The 20,323-nt window shown below is 35.8% G+C and overlaps 1 protein-coding gene across 1 annotated transcript in view; it reads left to right on the forward strand.

The window, feature by feature from the left end:
• The window catches only part of LOC107707095 (pleiotrophin-like), a 32,713-nt gene that overhangs the window by 3,258 nt on the left and 9,132 nt on the right, over positions 1-20,323 (forward strand). Inside the window, exon 2 of the mRNA XM_016510978.1 lies at positions 18,563-18,651. Within this exon, the coding sequence (XP_016366464.1) occupies positions 18,564-18,651 (88 nt within the window). The 5' untranslated portion in view covers position 18,563. The remainder of the gene's footprint in view (positions 1-18,562; positions 18,652-20,323) is intronic.

A 20,323-nucleotide genomic window follows, 5' to 3' on the forward strand; every position in this document is an offset into this window, starting at 1 on the left:
TTTTCTCACGTTTGCGAGTTTATTTCTCATAATTCAGACTTTTTTCTCACGTTTGCGAGTTTATTTCTCACAATTCAGACTCTTTTTCTCACGTTTGGGAGTTTATTTCTCACAATTCAGACTCTTTTTCTCATGTTTGCGAGTTTATTTCTCACAATTGAGAATTGTGAGATAAAAAGTCATATGTACCTTTTTTATTTTTTAATGCCGTGGCGGAAAGCTTCCATACTTTAGATTTTTAAAATGTTCTTCACACTAAGAAAAAATGGTTCTTTTAATAAGAACTGATCACTGAAATGTTCTCTGGGGAACCAGTAATGGTTCTTCAATGGCTTCGCTGCAAAAGCTCCCTTCTGAACCTTTATTTCAGGAGTGTGAGAGCAGCTGACGTTGTCAGTGGAGATTAATCTCCCATGGATCTGGTCGACTATGTGGGAACTGGTGGTTATATACACATCCAAACACAAAAGCATGCTGGGTAGAGGTGCAGGGGGGTTGTTGCATTTCTCTGTCTGTTCTGTTCGATTCCCTCTTTTCATTCAAGCAGCTGGAGACCGCTTTCTCATGCATTGGGTCGCTAAGGTGCAGGAGGCCGATGGAGAATAACAGCCCTGCTTGTGTAAGGAACACACACACACACCGAGTTTGGATTCTCAGAAGGATGTTCCATGGAAACACACACACTCGCTGGTGCTCCGGTGCGGAAAAAACAGACCTCTGTCTGAACTGACACACGATTCCATTGACTTGATTGACGATGATGATGATGTAACTGATGGTGTTACGAAACAAACATGGTGGTCTGTGGTTACACAAGTTTTATTCTTAGTTTTGGAAGATACACTATTGAAGTTTGGAATCAGTAAGATTTTAAATATTTTTGAAAGAAGTCTCTTCTGCTCACGAAGGCTGATTTATTTGATCAAAAATACAGTAAAAATTGTGTCAAATTATTATAGTTTAAAATAACTGTGTTTTCTATGTGAAAATATTGTAAAATGTAATTTATTCCTGTGATCAAAGCTGTATTTTCAGCATCATTACTCCAGTCTTCAGTGTCACATGATCTTCAGAAATCATTCTAATATGCTGATTTGAGCATATCAGCTTCAAGAGTCACTTGAGCATCAAGAAACATTTCTGATTATCAATGCTAAAGATAGTTGTTCCGCTTCACATTTTTGTGAAAAATATTATAAATTAAATAACTGTTTTCTATCTGAATATACTTTAAAATGTAATTTATTATTGTGATGCAAAGCTGAATTTATGGAAACTATGTTTTCAGGATTCTTTGATACATAGAAAGTTCAAAGGAACTGCATTTATTTGAAATAGATATCTTTTGTAACATTACAAATGTCTTTACTGTCACTTTTGATCAATTTATATATATTTTTATATATATATATATATTACTGACCCCAAACTTTTGAATGGTGGTGTATTACGGTTTACACAAAAACATTAAGCAGCAAAAACTGTTTTCAACGTTGAACATTGATAATAATAGATTTTGTAGTTATAGTTGTGTGTGAATGGGCCTTTATCTTGGTAATAAAATGCAATCATCCTCATGCTCATTAAGATGTAGATGTGGGTTACCAAAGTTTTCATTTGATCTGAGATGATAAAGTTCCAGCAGACCTAATGCTGATTCATTCAGATCTGACCGTCCATTTGCTGTTATAGTGAAAGTCATCGTTTTCATAGCGTCTAAACGCTGGGTTCACTCTGCCAGCCTCTGATTGGCTGTTTTCTCCCCCGAGAGCCACTGAATGACCGCTTTTACTTGAAAATACTGATCAGGTTTTTCCCAGCATGCACCCCTCTATTGGCTCACCCCGCTCTAAAGTGTCTCACAGGTGATTATTGATCTCCTGCACATGATCGGATCAGAGCATTCGTCTCACCTGGATCGCCCCGTCTCTCTCGCTCGCTCTCTGTTTGTCTCCCTGCGGGAGTGCTGGGTTGTTTGTGTTTGTCTAATGAAGTGAGATGATTGTCTCTCAGTATGAAGTCACCCGAGACTGAAAGAAAAGAAGCAGTGAAGTAAGCGGAGTGATTGACAGATTGAGTGTCTTAATGGCTGTTAATGAACACACATTAGTTCTGTTTAAAACCGATATCAGGAGAAAATTATATCACAGTAAAAGGCCAGAAACATTAGGTAATATGCACATTTTATGTTAAAATACTTTCTCAAATCACATAAGATACAATAAATGACATGCTGGTGTATGACCAGGGTTATTATAGATAACTAAAACCAAACCCTACTCACCAATTTAACTGAAATAAAATAAAATATAAAAAAGCTTAGACTTTTACTATTTCAGCGATTTCTCATTTTCATTTAGTTAAGTTGAAGTACTAAAATAACTACACTGTAAAACATGATTTTTTTTAATTTTGTCAATAAAACAAAGATTATTGGAGTATGTTTTACAAGAAAATACTATCTCAGTTTTTTTATTTCCCATTTAATTCAATGTGTTACTTGCGGTTTCTTTGTAATTATTTGTGAGAATTATGAGTGAGAATTGCTTCAAAGTATATTCTACCATTTTTGTTTCAGTGTAAAATCGAAATAAAAATGCATATAGGCATATTTAAAAATAAACAAAAACGAATAAAACTGACAAAAACACAACAAAACTTACTAAAATCAGAATGAAAACAAAATGTAAAAATAGAAACAAATTCAAAATATTAATAAAAACTAAAACAATATCTCAAAAACTGAAATAGTATCTGATACTAAAACAATTCTGGTGATTATGTATTTTTATTTATAGTTTGCATCACCCTAATTTTTCATTATTTATTTATTTACATTTTTAAATTTATTTAGATTATTTATTTTTTTATTCAGTGTTTCTATACATTTTTTACTTGAAACACCAGTACAAAACAAACAAACAAAAAAAAAACTTGAGCTTGTGTTTACCACAGACCTTATTTCAAGCATTTAACCCAAAACCCATTGACTTCAGGACCAGATTGAACCAGAAGTGCTAAAATGCAACTCAGTTTATGGGTTTTGGCCTACAAAAATGCATCATCCCCACAGCACTCTTTCATTTGCATGCTTAGTCCAGCTCCACAACTTTAATTCAACCAGTGGTGTGATTGTGGGCGGGACGATTTATTTGTCTGAGCAATGGCAGACAGGGGAGTGTTTCGGAAACCCGCTCCATTTGGTGAGGATAGTGCCACAGAAGAGCGGTTCAGCTTGATGTGTTGTTTTATTGAAAACGTTATCTTTTTATATGATCTTGTTGGCTTGTGGTAAATCACTTCTACAGATTCTGCAAATCCTTTCCCAGAGGAACAGTTTAGGTCTCTCAAAGCTCAGGAAACCTGTGCGTTTTACTTCAGCGATCAGATATATTTCTGAGGAGAGCAGGATGTTCAGTGATTAATAAATAAGTAGAGCCCTTTTGTCCACCAGTGACTGATTGGATCATGAAAAGTGGGCGTTACACATGGAGGGGCGGGGCTTAAATGAGGGATCGATGATGTCAGCATCAATTCTAAAAAGATAATTAAATGAGTATAAAAATAGTTCATACAACTCGTATTCTAGCACAGGTTTTTTTGCTAGGGGGTCTCTGGAAAAATCTAGAGAGAAAAAAAACATTGCAAAAAATGTAGAAATAAATCAATAAAAAAATTTACTAAATAAATAATGAAAAATTAGATCAAATAAATAAAGAAATATTTAAATAAACAAATAAATTTAAATAAAAAAAATGAAATAAAACAAATAAATAAATGATTTTAAAAATTGTATTATAGTTCAGGGGTTTTTGCTAGGGGGTCCGTGAAATTATAAAAAAAATAATTAATTAAATAAAGTAGTTTAAAAAATATAGATTAAAATTAATACAGAATATTTAAATAAATAATGAGAAATTAGATTAAAACAAACAAATGAGTAAATAAAAAAATAAAATGTTAAATAAATAAATACTACAGAATAGATATAAATAAATAATACTGCTAGCATTACATTGCTATACGAGTAGAAAATAGTGCAGAAAGAAAGCAGAATATTCAGTGATAAACAACAGCAAAAAGCACAGCCCTTTTATCCACTCGTGATCGATTGGATCATAAAAAAGTGGGCGGGGCTTAAATGAGGGATTGATGATGTCAGCCAAAAAGAAAAATCATCACGGTCAAGCAAGTCAGTTCTTGAGTCAGTTCTGTTGTAATGTTAGTGTTGTAGTAGAAATGGAAATTGTTTTGGACAACTCTACATCTCAGTGCTGTGTATGAGAATCAACTGATGAGGAGAAGAGATCTTTTAAAACAGATCAATTAAAGACGCCGTGAGACTCGAAGCTCTTTTATTTAGTTTTCTGGTGTTCCAGCTTCAGCTCCGAGACAAACAGCACTTAATTAATAACACACAGATCGGATCGATACAGACCTGTTAACAGCTGGAGAGAGATGGAAAATTTGTTGCGAACTGAATTATTAAAGATGATGTGCATGATGTTGTTAATGTTGTCACAGTGATGTTGTCACAGTGATGGAGACGCAGAGCATGTTTTCATTTTCCGGCGAGAGTCTGGATGTCAGCCGTGGGGGAACGTTCATTTGTTTAGATGTGAGATGTTGGATGTGTTTAGCTGGTGTTCGAGAGCAATATTTCTCAGCCTTGTAAGCCAGATTTCCAGCGGCTGCTGGCTCAAGCTGACGTTCAGTGCTCAAAACTCCACGCCTGATTCATTGCTGTTGGTAGTAGTTCAGTTCGGAAAAGAACCATTTTTTTCTTAGTGTGAAGAACGTTTTAATAATCCAAAAACCTTTTGTTCACTACACTCTTAAATATAAAGGTTCCACTAGGAATAAAAAAATACTCCATACAACTTGTATTCTAGCACAGGGATTTTTACTAGGGGTTCTCTGGAAAAATCTAGAGAGAGAGAAAAACATTGTGTAAAAAAAAAAATGCAATTAATATAAATAATGAAAAATTTAACTTTAGTTTTTTTTAAAAATTTAAATATTAAAAATAGATTTAAATAAACAAAAAAATAGATTAAAATAAATAATGCCCATAAAAATAGCCATTCCACTTTTGTTCTAGTTAGAACTGGCTAGAAAAACCATTGTGAAAAATAAAAAAATATAGAATTACATAAAAAATAATTAAAATAAATGATGAAACTTTTGATTAAAAAAATACTAGAAAAGATAAATAAACAAATAAAAATGACATTAAAATGATTAAAAATAGCCCATAAAACTTGTATTCTAGTTCAGGGGTTTTTGCTTGGGGGTCCATGAAAAAATAATAAAAATGTTGATTAAAATTAATTTAAAAATAGTTAAATAAATGATTAAAAAATTTGATATAAATAAATTAATAATTGATTCAATAAATTAATACTAAAAAAATCATTTAAAGAAACAATACTGCTAGCAGTACAATACTATGAGTAGAAAATAGTGTAATGTAATAGAATCATTTTATATAGAGTAGAATCTTTATACATGAATACATATAACTGTGTTTTGATTCCATAGTAGTTGGTGCTTTCTACACTCTTAAAAACAGACTGTAAAAGAGGATTTTCACAGTGATGCATGTATGAAGAACCTTTTTTTCCCCCCGAAGAACATTTCAGTGATCAGTTCTCAAAAGAACCTTTTTTTTTTTTTTTTTCAATTTTTCTGTTCAAGTTAGTTCATCATTGATAGAATATTTTAATAATCTAAAGAACCTTTTGTGCAACGGAAAGATTCCGTGGGTTCTGAAGGCTCTTAATGGAACCATTGTTTCTAATAAAGATCTATATTTTTAAGAGTGTGTAGGTGGAGCAAAAAAAAAGAGTTTTCTGAAAGCTGCTGACAGTGTGTGTGTGTGTGTGTGTGTGTGTGTACATGAGCTCATTATGTAGAGGGAATGGTGTCTGTATGGGGGGTGGACAGAGCGTCTGTAATCTCAGCTAATAGGCTGCTGTATGCTAATGGCCGACGCAGTGGGCCAGAATAAGCGTTTAATAGTGGTGACTGACTCACGCACTCACTCACTCGGGTGGGAGCGTAATGCACATCTAATCTTAAGAGCTTCTATATAGTGAACACAGATAATAATAGAGACGCTGCTCTAATGTTACGGCCCACATTTATTTTTTATTGTCTCTGTCTTTTTGCACAAACCTCTCTGAGGCCCTCGAGTCATTACGGCTGACACCCAATTAAAGAGGCCGAGTACGTGAGATGAGGGTCCAGACGATGCTCTGGGGAAATTATGGATTATACCCAATCAGTTTGTTTGTTGATTCAATGGGCTTTTATATCATCAATACCTGGAGCACGTAAACGGTTAATGACTGATGGTTTGTGACTAAAGGAAGAGTCAGCCAAACTTCTGTCATCATTTACTGGCCCTCGTGTCTGCGGTGGACATGAAAGGAGAAGTTTGGAGTTGCTGTTCTCCACACAACAACAGTTCAAAGTGAGCATCAAGCTAGAAAAATAAAAATAGTCCATATAACTTGTATTCTAGCGCTGTGGTGTCCGTGGAAAAATGTATAGAAACACTGAATAAAAAAATAAATAATCTAAATAAATTTTAAAAATGCAAATAAATAAATAATGAAAAATTTGATTAAAATAAATAAACACTAAAAATATATTTAGATAAATAAAAATAAAAATTTGATTAAAATAAAAAAATGTTAGAAAAAAATAGTCCATATATGTATTCTAGCTCTAGTGTCCATGGAAAATTTTTGAGAAAAACTGTAAAATAAAATAAAATAAATAATGAAAACATTATTCATAAAAACATTTAAATAAGTAAATAATTAAATTTTGATTAAAATAAATATATAATTGTTCCTAATATATAAATAGTCCTTATTACTTGTATTCTAGATGTAAAAATTGTAAAACTAAATAATAAAAATGAAATTAAATAAAATAAATAAAAGTATTTAAAATAATTAATGAATAGATAAATTTAAACACAAATAAATAATGAAAATGTGATTTGAATAAATACTAAAAATAGATTCACACAAATAAATAGAAAATAGATTAAAATGTATAAGTAAATGATACAAAATAGATTTTAATAAATAAATAAAGCAGATAACACAAGTACTATTGTGAATAGAAAATAATGTCATAAAATAAATACTAATAAAATTTTACACAATAATATTAACTTTTCACAGCATAAATTGGGTCTTTATACATGACAATATATAGATTCCTTCTACAATTTTGGATGGGGGTCACTTGCATGAAGCTAATCATATTTGGGGGTCCATAGCATCTAAAAGATTGAAAATCCTTGTTCTGACTATATTCCAAGTCTTCTGAAGTCATACGAGATTAAAGGACCAGAGCATTAGTGTAGAGTTTCAGCATATAATAATAATAACTTCTAACGAGCGTTCCTTTCACACAGGGATTATAATGTAGTGCATGAGTCATATAGACGTCTTTAATGCAGAGCTTGCCTTTCATTTCATTTGATTGTAAATCCTCATTTGTGTCCCTGGAGCACAAAAGCAGTCTTAAGTCGCTGGGGTGTATTTGTAGCAATAGCCAACAATACATTGTATGGGTCAAAATTATACATTTTTCTTTTATGCCAAAAATCATTAGGATATTAAGTAAAGATCATGTTCCATGAAGATATTTTGTAAATTTCCTACCGTAAATATATCAAAACTTAATTTTTGATTAGTAATATGCATTGCTAAGAACTTCATTTGAACAACTTTAAAGATGATTTTCTCAATATTTAGATTTTTTTGCACCCTCAGATTCCAGATTTTCAAATAGTTGTATCTCAGCCAAATATTGTCATATCCTAACAAACCATACATCAATGAAAAGCTTATGTATTCAGCTTTCAGATGATGTATACATCTCAATTTCGAAAATTGACACTTATGTGACTGGTTTTGTGGTCCAGGATCACATTTGGGTTCCACATGAAAAAACACTAGGCACTACAGGGTGAGTGAATGATGACAGAACTGTTGAGGCGGCTGGTGTCGCTAATCTGAGAGATTATAAGATCTCATCCTCTCATCGGGATTAAAGTGGAGCTGTGTTGGCTGATATCTTCACAAACAGACGGCGAGGAAGAGGAGGGCTTTTGGAAAGCTTAATCGGGGACTCGTCCACCTACTAAACTCACAAACAAACGCAGGTCTCTAAATAAAGCTGGAGATGAATGGCGGCGGTCAGGAGTTGGGGTCAGCGCCGCCGCCCACAGTTACACCCGCTCTCTCCGCGCACCTCTCTCTGTTTTTAGAGCAGCTGAAGTTAGAAGAAGCTGCTGTGGGATAAGAGCAATGACCTCGGCCTCACCGTGTGCATGTTAGCATGCGTTCAAAGCCGCTGCCACAGAGCCCACCCACTCCTTCTCTCCCTTTATGTCGCTTGCTTTCTTCTACTTCACACTCTCCAAGTGCTGACCAAAAATAACACAACTCCTCCGTTAATATATGGCTGACTGTGAGAGTCCACCATCCCAAACAACAGCGGGGTATAAAACTAGCAGAAAGACACTCATAAATGATCCATCTCTAATGTTTTCATCTCGTAACCTTTAAAGCTGTTAACCGTTACCTAATGGTTTCCAGTGTTGGGTAAGTTACTCTAAAAAAGAAATTCATTCCTAGCTACTAATTACAAATTGTACCGTGCAATTAGATTACTGTACTAATTACTCTCTCTGAAAAGTATTGCATTATTACTTTCTAACCCCAATATCAGCCTCGATCAGTTGAACAATACAAGCATAGACATAAAAAACTGCTCTTTTAATCATTTCAAATAAAGAATTATTCTTGAACTGACCAAAGTATGTAAAGGGAGAAGTTTACATTAAAAACATACATTTTAACTTTAAATGTTGCATTTTGATGTTAAATCAACTATTGTTTTATGTAGAATTGTTCTATATTTATACAGTATCAACTGTAAAGAAATGACAGAAAAATCAAGAGTAATCCCTTACTTTACTTTTCAAGGGAAAAGTAATTATAGTAATTATTTAGTAATGCATTACACCCAAACCTGGGTGCTTCCAGTGGCATGGTGCCAAGTTCGCAGTTTGTAAACTTGTTTTTTTTAAACCCCACGTATTGCATAAATAGTAACTTACTTAAATGCGTGTATTGATAAAACTACTAGATTATGAGTTTTGTGAAGAAGGGGCCTTTGAGCTCTTCTATGAAAAAAGAATATGATTAGTGATTTTCAAACTGTGTGTGATGCATAACAGTGACTGTAAATGTATATTTTAGGAGTGGGAGTGGCCTGTGTGGGGTTTTGATATGTGGATAGGGTCACTGGGCTTTTTTTGGGCCATTTTTGATTGGCTTTTGGGTTGGTTTTGTTACACAGACCTGGCAACCCTGTCCAGTGGTGTTTTTTTAGGCCATATTCCATTAGGATTTAATGGTTTGAACTTGCCAGCAATAGAAAGCAACACATTACAAGAGTAATCCCTTACTTCACTTTTCAAGGGAAAAGTAATTATAGTAATTATTTAGTAATGCATTACACCCAAACCTGGGTGCTTCCAGTGGCATGGTGCCAAGTTCGCAGTTTGTAAACTTGTTTTTTTAAAACCCCACGTATTGCATAAATAGTAACTTACTTAAATGTGTGTATTGATAAAACTGCTAGATTATGAGTTTTGTGAAGAAGGGGCCTTTGAGCTCTTTTATGAAAAAAGAATATGATTAGTGATTTTCAAACTGTGTGTGATGCATAACAGTGACTGTAAATGTATATTTTAGGAGTGGGAGTGGCCTGTGTGGGGTTTTGATATGTGGATAGGGTCACTGGGCTTTTTTTGGGCCATTTTTGATTGGCTTTTGGGTTGGTTTTGTTACACAGACCTGGCAACCCTGTCCAGTGGTGTTTTTTTAGGCCATATTCCATTAGGATTTAATGGTTTGAACTTGCCAGCAATAGAAAGCAACACATTACCAGTAGAGACCCACAGGGACCATTAGAGTTTCCATTAAAACCATTACAAATTCTAAGAGGGTTTCTGTTTTCTGCAGGGTTTGGTAATATCGTGTTTTTTGAAATGTACAATGATTGATCAAGGTTCAGCGTTCTTTTATTTGTCACATACGTTACATGAATACCTAGTTCCTCGTCCCACAGTGCCAAGTCACCTTTATTTTTATAGCACTTTATACAATGGTTAGAGAAATGTTAAGGTAACACTCCGTTTTATCATTTCGCAAGCATTATGGAACATTTACTTTTTAATGTTTTTGCAATGAATATATTTAAATGTAATACCAGTGTTTATCAGGTGTGTGTGAGTGTGTGTGTGTGTGTGTGCATGTCTGTGTCTGTGTCTGCGTCTGTGTGTGTGTGTGTGGGAGAGAGAGGGAGAGAGAGATCGAGTATGGTAAAACAGGAAAAAGTATGCCTGTAATTTCAAAGTGATCTGATTGGCTGTCAATACCAGTCAATTCTTCTAGTTATTTAGCTAGCGGCTAATTGTAAGTCTCACACATTCAAAGAAACCAAGCTAAAAAAGATATATTATAAGAACACTTTGCTAATGTTACTGTTAAGTCACCTGATTGGCTGTCAATACCAGTCAATTCTTCTAGTTATTTAGCTAGCGGCTAATTGTAAGTCTCACACATTCAAAGAAACCCAGCTAAAACAGATATATTATAAGAACACTTTGCTAACGTTACTGTTAAGTCATTAAAAAAACATTATTTCTCTGAACATTCAAAACGTCCAGTTTTTTAAATGTTTAAAAACATTTTTTGGTTATTTGAAGGTTAGAGAAATGTTAAGGTAACACTCCGTTTTATCATTTCGCAAGCATTATGGAACATTTACTTTTTAATGTTTTTGCAATGAATATATTTAAATGTAATACCAGTGTTTATCAGGTGTGTGTGTGTGTGTGTGTGAGTGAGTATTGTAGTGTGTGTGTATTGTAGACGTTGAGATTGTTGAATTGCTAATTGAGCTAAATAAAACCCCACCGAAGCCGTTGAGAAAAACTCTTCTGACGTTTCTGAGTGCAATCAAGCATAAAAATACTGGTGAGCCGAGCTCTTACTTCTGGAGATGTGTGTGTGTGTGTGTGTAGGCTAGAATCTGATCAGAGCTGTCAGAAACAGCCGTAGAAAGCCTGACAAGCTCAATAAACTTTAATAAGCGATGCATTTCTCTGAATTTCAGGATGCATTTCTCTCGCTCTCTGTTTCTTCGTAGATTGTGGGTTTGTGATGAAGGTTGGTCTTACGCCGACTGTTTCTGCTTGATTTAAGGAAACTGTCTGAGAGGCCTCAGCGTTTAGTCCTAAAATCCCTGCCTTCAGTGTTGCTGTGGATAACGGTTAAAAACGGACAGGTGACTCTTTCTGCTGCCTTTAGGGATTTTGTTACACCTGCAGAGGGAGCTGTGCCATTAAAATGTGTGGGTGTATGTGTACACACACACACACACACATGTACACACTCACACACATTGATACACACGTGTGTTTCGGGGTCGAGTGAGGCGAGGTGGCTCATCTTTGGTGGTGTTGTGCTTCCTGAAATATCCTGAAAGATGTTTTCTGTGTGTGTGTGTGTGAGCTAATACTCCTTCCCTCCGGCTGAACTTTTCTCTGGAGTGAAATTCATGGAAAGACACGAATGTCAAAAAGTCGATTTGCAACACACATCCCATCTATTTTCCATTTGAGAGGGTTTTGCCAGCTAAATCCAACACGTAACGTCTAAATAATGCTGCTGAGAGTCCTGGTGTGGGACACGGAGACGGTACAGACAGCACTGCTAAAGGCTAAAGTTATTTAAATAGATGTCATTGTGTTAGTGTCGATGTGAAAAACTAAAGTACTTCACTGCATGCTTCCTGTTGGCTTTAAATATAGTAAACAAAGCAGTTTGCATTATGCAACAATACATTGTTACTTACTACTACTGGACAAAAGTAATGTGTTTTAAGTGTCTTATTCTCACCAAAGCTGCATTTATTTGATTAAAAATACAGTAAAAACAGTATTATTGTGAAATATTATTACAATTTAAAAGAGCGTTTTTCTATGTGAATATATTGTAAAATGTAATTTATTTCTGAGTCAAAGCTGAATTTTCAGCATCAAGAAATATTTCTGATTATTATAAACGTTGTGCTGCTTCATATTATTGTGGAAACCGTGATGCACTACCATTCAAAAGTTTGGGGTCAGTAAGATTAAAAATAATAATAATAATACTTTATTCAGCAAGGACACTTTAAATGGATCACAAGTGACATTAAAAACATTTATAGTGTTACAAAAGATCTCGATTAAAATAAACGCTGTTCTTTTGAACTTTCTATTCATCTGTGAATCCTGAAAAATAAAATGTATCACAGTCTCCACTAAAATAACATTGATTTTCAATATTGATAATAATCAGAGATGTTTCTCGAGCAGCAAATCAGCATATTAGAATGATTTCTGAAGATCATGTGACACTGAAAACTGGAGGAATGATGCTGAAAATACAGCTTTGATCACAGAAATAAATTACAGTTTAACAGATACTCACATAGAAAACAGCTATTTGAAATTGTATTAATATTTCAGAATTTTACTGTTTTTACTGTATTTTTGATCAAATAAATGCAGCCTTGGTGAGCAGAAGAAACTTCTTTAAAAACCGTGTGTTTCGGGGTCGAGTGAGGCGAGGTGGCTCATCTTTGGTGGTGTTGTGCTTCCTGAAATATCCTGAAAGATGTTTTCTGTGTGTGTGTGTGTGAGCTAATACTCCTTCCCTCCGGCTGAACTTTTCTCTGGAGTGAAATTCATGGAAAGACACGAATGTCAAAAAGTCGATTTGCAACACACATCCCATCTATTTTCCATTTGAGAGGGTTTTGCCAGCTATGAGCTGTGTGTGTGTGTGTGTGTGTGAAAGTGATTTGGGATTACAGGTGCCTGGCAGGTTTATCGGAGACCCGGCGGCTTTACCCATCCGTCTGAGTGTGTGTAAGTCTGCAGACTTAGTGTTGTCTGCACAGGGTTTCTCTCTCATGAATCTGATTGTTTGATTTGTGTCTTGTGTCTTGTGTTTACTGAAATCCGACCCCTCGCTGAAGGGAATATGGTCTGGATTTATTAGTACTGACTCCTCGCTGCATACGGGTCAGGGATTTGAAGACACTCTTTAGTGTTAAAGTGTTAAAGTTGAGTGTGTGCATGTGTGTCGCCCCACAGCGTTTGAGCTCCAGACATCAGTGATTCCTCAAATCATGTGTGTTACCAACACTGGGTAGATTACTTACAAAGTGTATTCCGTTACTGATTCCAAATTACATGACAAAAATTGTAGTTAATAATGTAATCCATTACATTACACATTTTAGGTCATGTAATCGGACTACTTTTAGATTACTTTTGACCTAACTCATTTATCACATTGATTTAAATAGGATAATCGTGTACCATATTGAGATAAAAATGTGACCCTGTCTGTGAAATCCAGGCTAAAGTCTCAAAATCTAATTATGAGATAACGAGCATCAAAGTTTGATTTCAACAATTAATTTCACTATGATTTCAATCTTTGACATGGCCTTACTCAGTCAATATTAAAGATATAAAGGTTATTTCACAGAATGTTCTTTACATCCTTATGAAGGAGGATTTTATGTAGAAAACAGTAAATCACCAAAAAATGACTTTAGCTGGGTTTTCACAGGCAGGGTCACAAATACAAAGAGAAAGAAAATATATTTAACAAAAGTTACAAATATATACAAAAAAAGTTCGGGAATCTCTGCATTACATGTAAAGAAGAAATAACATGAATTTGTGCATTTTAATGTGTTTGAAAGACCAAAGTCTTCTTAAGAAATGGTAATGCATGGTTACGTAACCCACTGAATGATCATTCAAATGAAAATTGATGCAATGCTGACATGTTAACAAAACATTTCTTGAAACTGAAATGATTTTTGTGAATCCAGTGGTCAAATGCTGTGGCCTCTTAAATTCCTGTGTAATTATGGCCATCTGACTGTAATTATATTATGACTGGTCTTTGTGTGAATGTCTACAAAACTGGAAGACGTTCTGAATGTAAATAAGCGGTAGGCTATTTTAGAAAGGAAAATTAAAAAGAAGAATTAGGGAGAATCATTAAATTATGAATGATTTATTCCTATTGTGTAAATAAAATGTAATCATGTATTCATTAAAAAATAACTAGTCTGATTATGAGTATTTTAAAATGTAATCAAATCTAATTACAAGTATTTAATTTTTGTAAACTGATTACGTAATCCAGATTACAGTGTGTGTTACCAAGTGATCAGATGCACAAGTGTCCGTCAGTATTGTGCATGCAAACATTTTCATATATTTTCTCCAGTAAATCTAGTTTGAGATCAGCGGTGTAATGCGATCATATCAGCTGTCTGAAGAGGAATAAGCAATCAATGTCATCCCAGTAATTCACAGAGAGTGAAATGTTGAAATCTTTAGCTATGAATTTGGTTGTCTGATAGTTTGTGTTCATGTCAGTGTGATTCATGTCAAAGCAGCTCTCTCACTGTTTGTCTGTCAGTCAGTGATGGTTGTTGAATATTTATATTGTGTTATAGATTCACAGCTCGCAGCACGTCTCTGATTCTTAGACTATAAATGTCTCTAAATAAAGCAGCTCAATGCGAAACAGAAATTCACACACAGTGTTGTGATAAGTGCTGTCAGGTTTATTGTTCTCCAAAAGCTGACCTGGTGACAGCAGAAGGAATTCTGTGTAGAGAAACTGTTAACAATTCACATTTCCTCCGCGTTCTAGCATACGCCGCCTTCAAGTCATGTCGCAATGATTTTTTTATGAGAGGAGCATGTATGAACACCACGATGTCATAATTACCAGCAGGGAACTCTGTTTTTTCTTTGAGCTCAGATCCAGCAAACAAAAACGTTCTAAGAACGCGTCCATTAAGTTACAGTATTTCGGAATGTTGTTTTTTAAATGTTTCAAAAACTTTTTTTTTTGGTTACATGAATGTTAATGTTCCGTTTTATGATTTTGCAAAGATGAGAACGTTACCTTTGAATGTTCTCTGAATGATTTGAAACAGGAAGTAACGTTTAAAAAGCGTTACATTCAACTAACATTTAAAAGTAAAACGTTCCATGAATGATGTATAAATAACGCTTTTTAGGACATTAAGGCCAGATAACTAACATGAACACTCTATTAGCATTACTGGATGAACGTTTGTTCATAACTTTGAGAGAACGTTTCCAGAACCTTCTGACAACCTTCCGAGTTGGAGGCATGTCTAAATTGAATAATGGCAGAAGCAGGTTTGTGCAGTAAAGCATTAGAGTAAATGTTGACTCTGTTTTTTCAGTCTCATTCCTCTAAAGATCACATTTCATCCTCTCTAGCTTTGTCTTTATCCGGCTTCTCTAGATCATCTTGTTGTTTTTCTGCATTCTAACAGGTTCTGATAAGCTCCGCCCACAACAACAAATCCGTGTTTGTGTCTGAGTCAGAGTAGCTGGATCAAGCATGAAGATTTCCTCTCAAAGCCAGACTCAGCGCAGATAAAACCCTGTCAATCAAAACGCATATGAAAACATGCCTTCCTACAGAGAGGTTTCAGAAGAGCATCTGTGAGATTTACACTATATATGACAGCTTTGTGAGGATCAGGCCCAAATTTTGATGGCGCTTTTTGGATGACCATCCACTTTCACTCTATGAAAAAAAATAAAATCGCTTCTGTTTTACAGAAGCAAATCACAGAGGTTTCGTGTGACGTGAAGGTGAGTAGATGATAACAGTATTTGGCTGTCTGGGTGCACCGTCCCTTTAAGAGCCAATGCACCAGGCTTACAGAAATCTGTCGATTGCGAATGACGAGTACAGCTTTCTTCTCTCTGTGTGTGTGTGTGTGTGTGTGTGTGTGTGTGCGCGTGTTTCACTCTGATGGATCACATTGTCACTCTCTCCCTCCTGCTTTTACACTGATCAATGAGCTAATGGAGTGTTAGAGCTGGATAACAGCTTTACCTCAGTGCTTTACACACACACACACACACATACACACACGGCCGACCCCCCTCAGGTCTTCATTCTGTAGGGGTTTGTAAGAAAGCACAAGTCATTTGTCTTGTGACAATAGTGGACTTCCTTTAGGGTCTGCGGAGGTTAAACGTGAAGGTATTCATGATATCTGTCTAGTAGGATTGGGAAAAATTCAGACTTGAGTTGAAATAGAATCAGAACGACTGGAAGATGAATTTACTGAAAGAATGAAAGAGTCATGCTAAAGAGGAATGCCATTAGTCCAAAACAACAATAAAAATGGCCCAAAACAGATTGGCTATTATGGGATCTGTCCTTTACGTTTATGAATTTTGCAGATGCTTTTATCCAAAATGACGAGTACAGCTTTCTTCTCTGTGTGTGTGTGTGTGTGTGTGTGTGTGTGCGCGTGTTTCACTCTGATGGATCACATTGTCACTCTCTCCCTCCTGCTTTTACACTGATCAATGAGCTAATGGAGTGTTAGAGCTGGATAACAGCTTTACCTCAGTGCTTTACACACACACACACACACACACGGCCGACCCCCCTCAGATCTTCACTCTGTAGGGGTTTGTAAGAAAGCACAAGTCATTTGTCTTGTGACAATAGTGGACTTCCTTTAGGGTCTGCGGAGGTTAAACGTGAAGGTATTCATGATATCTGTCTAGTAGGATTGGGAAAAATTCAGACTTGAGTTGAAATAGAATCAGAACGACTGGAAGATGAATTTACTGAAAGAATGAAAGAGTCATGCTAAAGAGGAATGCCATTAGTCCAAAACAACAATAAAAATGGCCCAAAACAGATTGGCTATTATGGGATCTGTCCTTTACGTTTATGAATTTTGCAGATGCTTTTATCCAAAGATAAATTTGATCAGTTTGTCCATTCCCTGCTTCATTTCATAGGAAATGGAAGTGTTCTGTAAAATGAAAGTTAATTTAATTTGAAATGAAATGTAGAAATATTTAATTAAATATTATTACATTTTGAATTTAATTAATAAATATTAAAAATGTAATTAATAAATATATTAGTAAATAAATGTATTTTTATTTTATATTTTTGGTATAGATTTTTTTTTTTACATTTATCTTACATTTATTTGATATGTTATTTAGCTATAATATCAGGCATTATAAATATCTGATTTACGTACGTTGATTTGCACATATGTTTTGTGACAACATGTTTACGGGTAAACCATGCTAAGTAATGAAATGTATTATTAAAAACGGCAGTTTCTTTCAATTCATTCCATTTTAATTCTACTTTTAAGTTTACATGCAAATTACGGTTCTGCATCTTGTTTGCTAAATCAGTTCAATTGACACTGGAGTATTGGTTGCGACTCTACACGCACTTGACCCTGCTGCTGTCTAGTCCTCAAATCTCAGTGCTCCTGTCACATCACTCCAGGCTAATCCTCCCTCTCATCCCGTATCACACGTTCACTTGCAGTGTTGCTAATCAGGGTTTGGAGGGCAGATTATGTTTTAACGATCCAAACCGCTTTATATGTCATGACTCATGAGTCTTTGATTGGCAGGTTTTTGCCCATCTGACTGAAATCATGGTTATTATGTGCGTCTGACTCAAGTGGAACAGCTCAGGTGCGGCAGAGAGACGTCCAGCGTGATTAGCACTGATAGAGACAGAAATGATGGGACGAATCTCTCAGAAACAGCACCAGGTCGCATTTTTTGGAATTTTGAGCTTATTTTCATTTCAGCACATTTTGTTCCAAAATGCTTGTTTACTGTAATGCATCTGGGTGTTTTGCTTTTGCAATTCCTGTAATTCTCAGTGGTGACTCTTATTACATTCTCATTACTGTAATACAATAATGTTTTAATTAAAATCTGCATTAATAAAAAGCAGTACAATAGATATTAGCATGATGTATAAATACGTTCCAGTTTTACAAAAAAAAAATCCACATCACAGCAATTATGTCGGATTATGGAATATTGGAGGAAATGTGCTTAACTGTCATGAAAATAATACATCTTTTTAAATATAGGCTTCATTTTATTTCAATTTGACCTGGACATGTAATTTACAGATTTTGTGAGATGAGAGAAAATGTCTGAGCGTCTTTAACATGAGGCAGAACTAGGAAAAAAGTCCAGCAAGCCAATGCTTATGGGCACAGCAGGAAATCAGCCAACCAGAAATAGGAAGAGAAAAGGAGAGAGGGAGGCTCATAAGTAATTGAAATGGAGGTGATGTCGCCGATGGGCTGCACTGCTACGGTAACTGAAGTGCAGCTGAGCGTTTGGGATAAAATTGCTTTCTAATTATTCAATCCACCTTTACTTTTCCTCCTGAGAGACAGAGAGAGAATGATTGAAAGAAAGAGAGAGAGAGAAAGATAGTCTCTACATGTATGTTGATGAAGCATTTACAGGTTGATATTTGCATGCTGTTTGTTTTGTTGTATTATGAGCCATACACTAAATGTGCATTTATTTTTTTCCCAGCATGCAGCAGCAGTGGGTGTGTCTGGCTTTACTGGCCCTCCTGACTGTCACAGCGACGCTGGCAGATGGTGGAAAAACAGAGAAACAAGGTAACAGAACATGACCACACACTGCTTTATGTTATCTCTCACTTTTCTAAATCACCCTTACTGCTCTGTATTGTCACATATTGCTATATTTTACCCTACACTACTCTACATAACCCCATACTTGTCTATATTACCCAGTGCTGCTCTGTATTAACCCATTAGCCCACATTGCTCTATATTACCTCTCAATGCACTGCAATATCCCACACTGCTCGATATCACCACACATGACTTTATATTTCTCTGTATTACTCTATATCACCCCAGACTAATCTAAATTTCCCCTTGCTCCTCTATATTATCCCACAGTACGCTATATTACCCCATAATCTATCATTTCTCATACTGCTCTGTATCATCCTTAGTGCTCTGTATTGCCACATATTGCTCTGTATTACCACACACTGCTCTGTATCACCTATGCCGATCTACATTACCCTATACTGCTCTATATCATCTATATCACACCGCTCTTTATTACCCCATAGAGATTTATTTCACCGTTCCGCTCTATATTACTCCATTCTGCTCTGTATCACCATGCCTCTCTATATTATCCCAGGCAGCTCATTATCACCCACGCCGCTCTATATTACCCAGTACTGCTCTATATCACCTACGCCGCTCTATATTACCTAATACTGCTCTGTATCACCCACACTGCTCTATATTACACCATATTGCTTTATTTAACCCACACCACTCTATATTACCCAATACTACTGGATAAATCCCACTCCATTCTATATTACCCCATACCTATCAATATAACCCATGCCACTCTATATTGCCTCATGCTGCTATATATATCACTCACCCCACTCTATGTTACCCAGTACTGCTCTGTATCACCCACGCCGCTCTTTTATTACCCCACACTGCTCTAAATAACCCACACCGCTCTATATTGCTCCACACCGCTCTATATTGCTCCATACTGCTCTATATAACCCATGCCGCTCTAAAATGAAAAAGTGACGTGACGTGTAGCCAAGTATGGTGTCCCATACTCGGAATTTGTGCTCTGCTTTTAACCCATCTAAGTGCACACACACAGCAGTGAGTAGTGAACACACACACATACCCGGAGCAGTGGGCAGCCATTTTTGCTGCAGCGTCGGGGAGCAGTTGGGGGTTCAGTGCTCAAGGGTCTCACTTCAGTCATGGTATTGAGGGTGGAAGAGAGCACTGTACATTCACTCCCCCCACTACAATCCCTGCCAGTACTGAGCCTCAAACCTCCGACCTTTGGATTACAAGTCCGACTCTCTACTCATTAGGCCACGACTGCTATATTATTCCATACTGCTCTATATAACCCACGTCGCTCTATATTACTCTATACTGCTCTCTATAACCCACACCGCTCTATATTACTCCATACTGCTCTATATAACCCACGCCGCTCTATATTACTCCATACTGCTCTATATAAGCCACGCTGCTCTATATTACTCCATACTGCTCTATATAACTCACGCCGCTCTATATTACTCCATACTGCTCTATATAACCCACGCCATTCTATATTACGCCATACTGCTCTATAAAACCCACGCTGCTCTATATTACTCCATACTGATCTATATAACCCATGCCGCTCTATATTACCCCATACTGCTCTATATAACCCACGCGGCTCTATATTACTCCATACTGCTCTATATAACCC

Source organism: Sinocyclocheilus rhinocerous, unplaced genomic scaffold (assembly GCF_001515625.1).
Source record: "Sinocyclocheilus rhinocerous isolate Xijiao unplaced genomic scaffold, SAMN03320098_v1.1 scaffold2160, whole genome shotgun sequence".
In the NCBI taxonomy this organism is placed as follows: Eukaryota; Metazoa; Chordata; class Actinopteri; order Cypriniformes; family Cyprinidae; genus Sinocyclocheilus; species Sinocyclocheilus rhinocerous.